Below are 11,844 nucleotides of genomic sequence, written 5' to 3'. Positions count from 1 at the left end.
ATATACACTTGGCAAGAGAAACATATTAATATATAGTGGGTAAGCGCAAACACCCAAAGATGTTCAATTCAGCCCAATAAACTATGTTAGGCAGATAAATGTTGAGAAAGTATTGCATTAAAAGCATAGCACATCTTAAAGCCATGGAAAAAGGTGCTTGAATTTCCATTGGATACCCATAACACCCTGATGAAATAAATAACAAAGAATAAGATTCATGAACTAAGAGATAAGAGAAGAACGGAACTAGCAATCAAACCTACAAAAACTAAGTATCTTTTTTTCCAAATTCCTGTGGTGAATTTATATTTTGGTTTGTAGCTTACAAAAACAATGTGCCAAAATACAACTCTATAATGTGCCAAAACATTTCAAACATGCTTTGCATGTCATAAAGATCCTGAGCTAGGTTCAAGGAAATAACTACACAACATTCCTGCATTAAACCCCAAGGCTATAAGTGAGCTCAAACCACCCCTCTTGCATAAACTGTTAATCCAATATAATTTGATCATTAAGAACTTTTTTGTTTATCAACTTCTGCCGCAATTCATTAGCCTCTTTGATCATACCAGCATCTGCCAGGCCTTTAATTAGAATAGAATAAATTTCTTCATCTGGCTTGCATCGACTTGAGATCATAATTTCCAGAACTTGTATTGCAATATCCACCTTCTTCTTTTTACATAAACCATCAATCACCAACTTGTAAGCACTAATATTGATCCTGTGGTCTCTCTTTCCCATCTCTCTCAGCAGCTCGATAGCGTCCTCAACTTGATTTGCTGAGCAAAACCCCCATACCAATGAACGATGGGTAATACCATCTGGAGTGATCCCATTTTCTATCATTTGACTGTATAACATCATTGCTTTCTCCATACAGCCCCATCTAGTCAATCCATCAATAACAGTATTATAAGTTATCAACCCAGGAGAACAGCTGCTAAAGCTTAAAAGGCCAAGTAATTGAAGGGCCTCATCCACCTTTCCTTCTTTACATAATGCACCAAGAAGAGTATTATAAGTAACAATGTCAGGTGAACAATCTTCATGAACCATTTGAAGAAAGAAATCAATGGCGCGGTCCACAAGTCCAGACTTACACAATCCATTAATCAGTGTATTGTAAGTAACTACTGTAGGAGGATGGTAAGTTGCTTTCATGATTTCAACAATCTCATCTACTTCATCCCATAACCCAGAACTACAAAGAGAATGCAGAAGCGTATTGTAAGTTACAGCATTGGGCTCCATTCCATGAGACAGGATGTTATAAATGATCAATGCTGCATCTTCATACTTCCCCTGTTTACAAGTAAAATTGACCAATGAATTGTAGGTAACAAGATCAGGATAGCATCCTTCCATTGCCATATCCTCCAACACTTCCATGGCCCTAACAGCTCCACAATGCTTGCAGACTAGCTCAATGAGAACTGTGTAGGTTATCAGATATGGAGGGCATCCCCGCCTCAATTGCTCCTTCCAGAACTGAACAGCTTGATCAAAATTTCCCTTATTAAACATGGAACGAATTATTGTGTTATAAGTGATCACATCAGGAGCACAACCACTCAAGCTCATATCTTCAAGAAGATCAATGGCAGATCTTAGTTTTCCTCTTTTGCATAAACCTCCAATCATCATGTTGTATGTAATAACATCTGGAACCCCACCTGACATGACCATGATCTTAAGAACCTTGGCAGCTTTATCTATCTGTTCAACTTTGGCAAAGCCCCTGATTAAGTTTGTGCAACAAATGAAGTGGGGAATTTGGTTTCTACGAGCCATAACATCTATAAGCCTTGATGCATCCATGAGTCTTCCTTTGTTACACAAGTGCTGAAGGATTTCATTGTTGGTTTCCTCGTCATTTTCAACAAAAGGCCCATCAATGGATAATGCTGGAGATCCATGATTCTTTGTGCTTATTTGCTCCCTGGACTTTCTACCTACACCCGACAGATGAGTTTCAGAGTTCCACTCATCTTGGTCATTTTCATCAACCCTATCAATGCACACACTTCTTTGCAGTCCTTTACATTGCAAAGAAAATAATGTTTTTCCTGAATGAAGATCTCCTATCCGCAGTAAATATGACTCATTTCCGTGAAAGCACTTCATTGAATTTTTCAAATTGAAGACTGATGCTTTCACCATTGAACAACTGGGTCCAAACTTTTTAAAGCATGAATGCAAGCCATGAAAACAACGAAGTTCTATTATAGAGTTCTGAGGGGAAGACGTATAACTTCTCATTCTGTCCTAACCACTACAAAATAATAAAAACTTAGAAGGATATAATAACCATAAGTCCAACAGTAACTCTTTCCCTTTGAATGACCATTAAACAGGAAGGGGATCGGTCTCTCTCAGAAGGGAACAATCTGCTTGTTTCTTTACATCACCCAAACAGAATCTTTTTTCAACCTCCTCTGATTTTCTTGCATAAATCAGTATCACTGCCAAAAATAACACTGATGACATCAAGTCAATAATTAAAAATAAATAAAAACATAAATAAATAAATAAAAGGAAGAAAGACAGAAATAGTCAAAGCACGTCATAAAGAAAAACTACTTAGGGGAACTGTAATGAAGGCGGAACAAAAAGCTACTCTACTCCTGTAACCAAACATTAAAAAGTCACCTCACAAGGCTGCAACCATGACCATCAATTTCATTACACACATACAGTCAGCTCATGAGAACCATTTCTCAGCAAACAACCATAACAAAGTGAAAAACCTTCATTTCGCAAATCTAAATGTGGATAATTTTTCATTAACAGAAATGAATTAACTAGATGCGCAAGAATTCAAAATCCTCTAAACTTCTGCGACTCTGCCAAATTCTGAAACCCAGTTCGCCAAATTCAACCCAGAACCAAAAAATAAAAAAAATAAAAAATTGCAGTGAAGGCCGTGAAGAATTTCTTTTATAAGAAAAAAGGGGACAATCAGAATCATTCAGCTGCTGAGGGCAAATATATATAGATATATACATAGAACTAAAATTTAGCAAACAGTACGTAGAGAGTGAAGGAAAGAGAGGAACTCAGCTACCAAAACACAACGAATTCAAGAACACAGTTGAGAATATTAGCATGGAGAACATTACAGCTTCAAATTTAACATTATGTAACACCAGCATCGGCATGCTCATCTATGTTCATGTCGTAACTTCAAAGAAGGAGGAGGAGGGGGGGAAGCAGAGCCATCACGAGAAATAAAGAACGGCAAAAACGAAGAGGAGAAAAAATTATAAATTCAGACTGGGGAAGCAGCGAAAATACCTGTGTGTGCTTTCTCTTGGTCAGGGAAAAAAGAGGCTTCGTTCAGTTTGACGATGGTAGTTCAACGATTTGACATTACTAACTAGGGTTTAAGTTAATTGAAATTCCAAGTAGGTCCTTGCGCTGTAAACAAGTTTCAATTTAGGCCCAATATCACTAAAATTTACCAATCTGTCCTCCGTGAACAATTTATTTTTCCAAAAAACCCCGTCTTGGTTGGTGAAGTACCAGCAATCAGATCTAAATTACGGTTCTGATTGCAGTTCTAGTATTGCAAAATACTTCATGAAACTATTTCATAAGAAAAAGCAAAAGCAGCAACGAGGACCAGGACCAGCGAACGCAGCAACCAGGATCAGCAGAGGCAGCAACGCATTGACAGCGCGAAGAGCAGAGGGACGATCGGCGGAGAGGCCGAAGGGGGGAGGGGAGGGGAGGGCGGCAGTGCTCAGGCTTGAGAGTTGAGAGAGATTTTAGGGTTGGGGACTTAACGGCTTTTTTGGTAACAGAGTTTGGTTATTTAGGTTTATCTTTTAATTAAGATTTTATTTTTATACTTTATATTGTTTAAAATATTTCTTTTTTTTTTACCTGAAATATTTTATATTATATATATATATTTTAACATTACAAATTTTACTGCATTTAAAAATCTAATAGTCAAGCACTAAACAGTAATTCATATCCAACCTCAAATTCCAGCCCCACATGGAACAGCAATCCAAGATTGGTTTCATCGACAATCACCATCGTGAATACCATCAGCACCTCCATCTCAGTTATAGCCAAAGAAAAAAAAATTAATAGAAGAACCACACCGATCAACATATCCAGAACAATGAAAAGGAAAAGAAACACACCAAAACGACATGCACAATCCAGCGTTAGAAAAGTTACACTAAAAACTATAATTAAAGAAAAGATTATTTTAATATTATATTTACTTTTTTAATATTTAATTAAATAAATATATGTAACTGATACTTTAACTCTAAGGTATATGATTAATTAAATGATAGAAGTTAGACATTAGAATAATAATAGTTAAAAGTGTGTTTGGGTATATGATTAATTAAATGATAAGAGTTAGGAATTAGAATAATAAGAATTAAGTGCGTTTAGAGTATGTTGTTAATTAGAATTAATTAATTATTTAAAAAAGTAAATAAATACTTTACACTAATTTAAAGTGATTAAAATTATTTTAAGAATTAATTATAATTGTAAATAAAAAAATTAAATATAATATTAAAAATTTTGACTATAATAATAATTAAATATAGAATTTTAGACTTTTTTTATTCCATTCAACAAATTATTTTAGAAATAAACTATAATCACAAAAAATTTAAAAATTAAAAATTTATAATCCAAAATTAAGAGTTGTGAGTATAGTTGTGATTAAATACAAAATTACCATTTTTTATCTGATAATAATCTAAATTATAACATATAGTAGTAATATATGAAAATCATCTGAAGAAATAAAAGAAATGAAATAATATTAAATAAAAAAGTAACAATGCATAATAAAGAAAAAAAATCCTCTTGTTTCTTTTGTTTAAGGCCGGAAGTCTCTCTTTGCCGGTCTGCGGTTGCCCCTGCCTTATTCGAGCGGGAACGTCTCGTCCAACCTCGCTTAGTTTTATAGATTTTTCATTTGAAAAATTTTTTGATTTTGTCTCTTGCGGATTTGAGTTTCATCAGAGAGAATATTTGTGATGCCTGCTTGGTGTTTTTTTATATTTTTCTTTTTACTTCTCCAAATATGAGTTTTTAAAGCGCTAATGGCAAAAGGAAATATTGGTAGTCGTGAAGCTGATGCCTTTTTGCTGGTGTTGTCTGGATTTGGAGAGTGGTATTATTATGCCTCTAGGGGCAGGGATTTAGACTCAATTGTGGAGGTTTGACTCCCTTTCTCTAGTGTCTAGTCTTATGTGGCTACTCTAAAAACTAACATACATATTTTTTTTTAGAAGAGTGACTCCTTTTTATTGTTGGAAAGATGGATCTTCCTTCTCTTGGCTGCTGGAGGCTCCACCATTCTTCTGTGTGCTTTGCATGGCTTTAGCTACTGTGTAGGAGCTTTTATTCGATCTTTTCTGGTTGGTAGCAGTAGTCATAATTGTTCCAGCGGCTAAAGAACAACATCTTCTTTAGTTTGGTTACGATTGAGTCATACATGAGTGAATTTTTTAGGTTTAATTTTTAGTTGATTTTTTATTTTTTGAACTCTAAAAATCTAATTTCTGTCTGTAATTTAGGTCTTTAATCTTTTGAATGATACTCACTATATCTTCGAAAAAAAAAAAACCTAATAGAAAGAATGTTGAAAATATGTACATGCGTGAGTGTGAAATGGTGAATATAAGAGATATGGAGAGATATATGCAAATATTATAACTTACATCTACAATGAGTACAAATGCAATAAAATTGTAATTGTCCTTTTTAAGGGAGATTATAAGATTTTTATAAGTAAATTTATTTTTATTGGTAAATTACTGAATTGATAATTTTAAATTTAATAATAAAAATAAATTAGAGTATAAATAAAAGGGTAAACTGCAATTTAGTCTCTGATTAAATGAAATATAACATTTCGTCCTTCTGTTTTAAAAAACTTTCAATTTAACCATTCACATTTAAAAAACTGCAAAATAGTCCCTACCGTTAAATTTTCAGTTAATAAAAATTACTAAATTATTTTAACCTTCAATTTATTTTAATAAAAATGACTAAATTATCCTTTTCTCCTCATCCTTCTCCTTTTTTTTCCGATCCTCTTCTTTCTTTTCTCCTCATCTTCCTGCTCCTCCTCCTCCTTCTTCTTCTTCTTCTCCTTCTTCTTTTCTCGATCCTTTCTCCTCCTTCTCCTTCTCCTCCTCATCCCGATCCTCTTCTTCCTTTTCTCCTCATCCTCCTCCTCGTCCTCCTTCTTCTTCTTCTTCTTCTCCCGATCCTTTCTCCTCCTCCTCCTCCTCCTCCTCCTCCTCCTTCTGTGTTGTATGGAGTGAATATTGTTTGGTTTTTCTTCTTCTTCTTCTCCCGATCCTTTCTCCTCCTCCTCTTCCTCCTCCTCCTTCTTCTGTGTTGGGATGGAGTGAATACTGTTTGGTTGAGTTTTTTTACTTAAAGGGTAGTTTAGTCATTTTCATTAAAATAAATAGAAAGTTAACTGAAAATTTAATGGTAGGGACTATTTTGCAGTTTTTTTAAAATGTGAAGGATTAAATTGAAGGTTTTTTAAAACAGAGGGACGAAAGGTTGTATTTCACTAAATCAGAAAGACTAAATTGCAGTTTATCCTAAATAAAATAATTGTAAAAATACTTAAAAATTAACAAGGATTTAACCGAATCCCAATATCCTTGGAAAAAATACAATTACCCTTTATTTTATCAAGAAATTACATTTAGTGTCATTATGAATAAATATAAAATTAATGGTCAATCGTTCTGATGATCGCTGGATTTCTTCACCCCGGCCTAAAAGGCCAGACCCATAAAAACAGTCCATGATCCGAAGGCTTCAATATTCCCTTCGAGAGTCAGGCCTAGCCCGCTCAGTCATAGGGCCGGACTCCGCCTAGACTCCTCAATCAAGCCGGCCCAAACCTCTCGGCCCAGTAATCAGGCCCTCACCAGGCTCAACTTCAGCCCTACCATCCAACCCAGTCCGGAAAGGGGAAAATGACCAAGATGCCCCGCTGGTAGGTCCTTCCGCATGCGTATCAGAGGAGAATCAATGGCCGTTACGCATGGAGCAGGCGCCTGACACATCCGTACATACGGAGCTAGGCGGCAGAAGACAGCTAGCATTGTGGCAGAGAGACAGATATATATCACGGTAGAGGCCACGCAGAAGGGGGTTCTCTTCTTCTTCCTTCTCCTTCCTGGACACCATTTTTATTCTTTCGGCAACCCTTGCCTAAATACATTACTCTTACGCATGAAACCTGACTCGAGCGTCGGAGGGCCTCCACCGGGGCACCCCCGGTAGGCCCCTGACCATTCTTTCTTATTTTACAGGTCCTTTCACCAGGTAGAACATGGAGAGACCCACCAGGGAGCCCAGCAAGAAGGGACCCAGAAGAAAACCAGATCTATCATGGACCAGGAGGAGGAAAAGATTTATCAAATGGCGCCGTCTGTGGGAAACGAAAGAGATTCTACTATCTCTAAAGTTTCCAGATCCACCCATTGAGATCCACATAAAGAGTGAAAAATTGGGAATCTGCTGCTTTGGGTTCATGATAACAGTGACTTCGTGCCTGGTGAACGGCGTCGGGACAGCCGGCACAGGAAGGTGACGATCCAATGTCGCGTCCAGTCATGGGTGTCACCGGCGAAGCCCGAAGCCGTGCGTTGTAACAGCAGAGAAAGCTCGGTCATCTTGAGGATGGGGAAGACAACTGTGGGAGGTCGCGGGATCCCTTGCGATGCCTTCAACTTCGTATGCGTCGGCGGCGGAAAGGAACGCCGGCGAAGCACAAAGGTTTTATTACGGCCGATTTTTTCTTTGAAGCCTGGTGAATATTTTCTGTAAAAGGAAAAAAGGGTGAGTAATTTATGTATTTGTTGAAATTCTGAGGTCGGCCGTATATATATATATATATATATATATATATATATATATATATATATATAAAGAAAAGAAAAAAAAAAAGAGAGTGGGAAAGGAATGCAATGTTTGGGGGAAGACAAACTTGAAAACAGCGCTGGTGGAGTTAGATTCGTGATCCCCTTTGTAATTTTTGGTGGCAGTCCGTTTGAAAGGGTGGGGATTTTACTGTGAGAGGTAAAATAATCAATTTCGAGGGAAAATTTTGTTGACTTGATCAAAGTATTGGGGTTTGTGAAGACGTTGCTCCCGATCTTCCAATGACCCAAAGCCATCGACGGTAGCTGGGGTATGGGATGCGCAGAATCTGCTGACAGAAAGAAGATGGGGCAGCTTCCGGGGAATGAGGAATGGAAATAAGGAGGAAGAAGGGAATGAAGGGAATAAGCATCGAGAACAATCAAAGGACAATGAAACCGGCCCCAAATCAGAGCCGTTGGATGGTAAGACTGGGCAAAGCGAGCGTTACGACCCTTCGTGGCTAGAGCTGGGAAATGAGGGTTAATTTTTGTGAGTGGATTTTGGTTATTTGATGGGAATTTGGAGATGAACAGTGGCACATGACGCAATATGCCACAGAAAAGGATGGCAATGAGAATGAGAAGAGCTGGGTCATAAAGGACATGTGTCATTTGAAAAACAATTCATTTTGGTTCCTTTTGGAAGTGGGTTTTCTTCACTCTGTCCACAAATTGCTGAGAATTCCAATAAGAAGTATGATTTGACATTTTGTCTGTATGTGAATATGAAAGTTCAAGCGGATGATACAAGTATCCTTCTTTCCTGTTCCGTTTGTCTCCTTCTTTCCTGTTCCGTTTATTTTTTCTGTCCCTTCATTAAATGAGTTGGGGAAAACGGGTCGGTCAGCCGATCGAAGCAGCAGGACTGAAAGGAGCTCGGCCCTATTGGGCAGCTTGAAGACAGGTGCTAGTCTCGAACTTGGGTTTAGTGGAGCACGACGATCGGACTACAGCAGGTCGGCCAAACACCAAAATTGTCAATTTTTAAGATTGAGTTTGGTGGGATCGGAGTAAAGTGACGCGCCCACACAATCCATGCAAAAGTGGTCGACGTGGCTTTTGATCACCGGGAGGTAGGTACCCAAATCCTTTATAAATATTATAACAATGCCATTGTAAATGATTCTCTAAAATTAGCTTACCCACAATCTACTCCTCCTGCAAATAATTAATTACTAATCACCGTCACAACCAGACAAAATTTAAGATCAAGAATCTTCTACTTTACTTTCACTTTATAGTTTTGCAGTTATTATTGATTTCAGAATTATAAAGTGTAAATAATACTTACACTTTTCACAATATTTTACATGTTCAAGCATAGTATTTTATAAATTGTTCATCTGAAGTATGAAACTAAGTGACATGTGCGACGTATTATTTATTGATGAATATTATTAAATTAACAACGAGCATTCTCGTTATATACGCTTTGTGCAAGCTCTTATTTTACAGAAAAATTCAAAAAAATGAACAAGACCTCAGTTAGGTACAAAACCAGCTGAGATGACGAAGCGACAGTAAGGCCAATGAGCCTGAATCTTATCCAAGACCTCAGTTAGGCACAAAACCAGCTGAGATGACGAAGCGACAGTAAGGCCAATGAGCCTGAACCTTGCGCAAGACCTCCTAAGGGAGCAAAGAAGGCCGGCGGGACCCCGAGGTCACCCCGAAACAAAAATGACCAGGATCCCGTAAGATCTCCTGGAGCAAAAACAACCGGCGAGGCCCCGAGGTCATCCAGGAAATACAAAAATGACCAGGATCCCGTAAGATCTCCTGGAGCAAAAATAGCCGGCGAGGCCCCGAGGTCATCCCGGAAATACAAAAATGACCAGGATCTTGTAAGATCTCCTGGAGCAAAAAACAGCCGGCGGGGCCCCGAGGTTACCCCGGAACAAAAACGACCAGGATCCCGTAATATCTCCTGGAGCAAAAAACAGTCGGCGGGGCCCCGAGGTCACCCCGGAATAAAAATTGCCGGTGAGGATCTTAAAAAGACCTCCCGGAGCATGAAGACCGGGATCCCCTAGAACTCCCGGGAAAACAAAGAAGACCGGGATCCCTTAGAACTCCCGGGAAAACAAAATAAAAACGGCCGGTGGGGATCTTAAAAGACCTCCCGGAGCATGAAGACCGGGATCCCCTAGAACTCCCGGGAAAACAAAGAAGACCGGGATTTCTTAGAACTCCCGGGAAAACAAAATAAAAACGGCCGGCGAAGATCTCCAAAATCTCCCGGAGCAACAAAGACCAGGATCCCCAAGATCTCCTGGCAAAAGAAGACCTCCCTGAGAAGACCTCAATGAGGTCCAGGCAAGAGAAGACCTCACTGAGGTCCTGGCATGAGAAGACCTCACTGAGGTCCTGGCATGAGAAGACCTCACTGAGGTCCTGGCATGAGAAGACCTCACTGAGGTCCTGGCATGAGAAGACCTCACTGAGGTCCTAGCATGAGAAGACCTCAATGAGGTCCCGGCATAAGAAGACCTTACTGAGGTCCTGGCATGAGAAGACCTCACTCTGAGGCAGAAGACCTCAGAGAGGCAGAAGACCTCAATGAGGCAGAAGACCTCACTGAGGCAGAAGACCTCAAAGAGGCAGAAAACCTCAATGAGGCAGAAGACCTCACTGAGGCAGAAGACCTCAATGAGGCAGAAGACCTCAATGAGGCAGAAGACCTCACTGAGGCAGAAGACCTCACTCTGAGGCAGAAGACCTCACTGAGGCAGAAGACCTCACTGAGGCAGAAGACCTCACTGAGGCAGAAGACCTCACTGAGGCAGAAGACCTCACTGAGGCAGAAGACCTCACTGAGGCAGAAGACCTCAAAGAGGCAGAAGACCTCAATGAGGCAGAAGACCTCACTGAGGCAGAAGACCTCAATGAGGCAGAAGACCTTAAAGAGGCAGAAGACCTCAATGAGGCAGAAGACCTCACTGAGGCAGAAGACCTCAATGAGGCAGAAGACCTCACTGAGGCAGAAGACCTCACTCTGAGGCAGAAGACCTCACTAAGGCAGAAGACCTCACTCTGAGGCAGAAGACCTCACTGAGGCAGAAGACCTCAATGAGGCAGAAGATCTCACTCTGAGGTAAAAGACCTCACTGAGGCAGAAAACCTCACTGAGGCAGAAGACCTCAGAGAGGCAGAAGACCTCAGAGAGGCAGAAGACCTCACTGAGGCAGAAGACCTCACTGAGGCAGAAGACCTCACTGAGGCAGAAGATCTCACTGAGGCAGAAGACCTCACGGAGGCAGAAGACCTCAATGAGGCAGAAGACCTCACTGAGGCAGAAGACCTCAATGAGGCAGAAGACCTCACTGAGGCAGAAGACCTCACTCTGAGGCAGAAGACCTCACTGAGGCAGAAGACCTCACTCTGAGGCAGAAGACCTCACTGAGGCAGAAGACCTCAATGAGGCAGAAGACCTCACTCTGAGGTAAAAGACCTCACTGAGGTAGAAGACCGGCGAAGATCTCAAAGATCTCCCGGAGCAAAAACGGCCGGGATCCCCAAGATCGTCCGGTGCCACAAGCAAAAACAACTCAGAAGAACATAGTTCTGATCTCACATAAAAGATTGGGGCACGGGATCATAAATGAAAAGCTAAACTCCGACCTCCCAAAGGACCTCGAGTCATCAGGTAGAGAGACTTTGATCTCACACAACAGCCAAAAGTACCAAAGCACCATGCCGATCTCAAGAAAACGAGCGCAGTACTGGTAAACCCAATAGGCAGACCGAGTTAAGGCAAGGCGATTCCTAAGCAAACTGCATACCAAAATACAAAGCCAAACAGAGAATCAGGGGCAATTATAAGAGGCACCGACCTCGAGAATTGACCACTCACACCAAACCAACTCAGCTGACCTAGAGAAAGGTCCAAGCAACAAAGAGC

The 11,844-nt window shown here is 40.0% G+C and overlaps 1 protein-coding gene across 4 annotated transcripts; it reads right to left on the bottom strand.

The window, feature by feature from the left end:
• Positions 1-256: 256 nt before the first annotated feature.
• Positions 257-3,789, bottom strand: LOC110621267 (pentatricopeptide repeat-containing protein At1g08610). Of its 4 annotated transcripts, none has more exons than XM_021765474.2 (2): positions 3,301-3,789; positions 257-2,483 (listed from the first exon to the last, which is right to left on the bottom strand). In XM_021765474.2, the coding sequence occupies exon 2, from the start codon at positions 2,263-2,265 to the stop codon at positions 493-495; it is 1,773 nt and encodes a 590-aa protein (XP_021621166.1). In that variant the 5' UTR covers positions 2,266-2,483; positions 3,301-3,789; the 3' UTR covers positions 257-492. The 4 variants fall into 4 exon arrangements, with proteins under 4 accessions (XP_021621166.1, XP_021621167.1, XP_043815203.1 ...); XM_021765475.2 differs by having other exon boundaries at positions 257-2,468; XM_043959268.1 differs by lacking the exon at positions 3,301-3,789 and adding an exon at positions 3,126-3,294.
• Positions 3,790-11,844: the final 8,055 nt, after the last annotated feature.

This window comes from Manihot esculenta, chromosome 8 (assembly GCF_001659605.2).
Source record: "Manihot esculenta cultivar AM560-2 chromosome 8, M.esculenta_v8, whole genome shotgun sequence".
NCBI lineage: Eukaryota > Viridiplantae > Streptophyta > Magnoliopsida > Malpighiales > Euphorbiaceae > Manihot > Manihot esculenta.
Note: the sequence above shows the minus strand (reverse complement) of the source record. Positions and strands in the feature narration are given on the sequence as shown.

Excerpts from the sequence above, each read along its gene's own strand:
- LOC110621267 (XM_021765474.2), bottom strand. The coding sequence starts at position 2,265 with ATGAGAAGTTATACGTCTTCCCCTCAGAACTCTATAATAGAACTTCGT.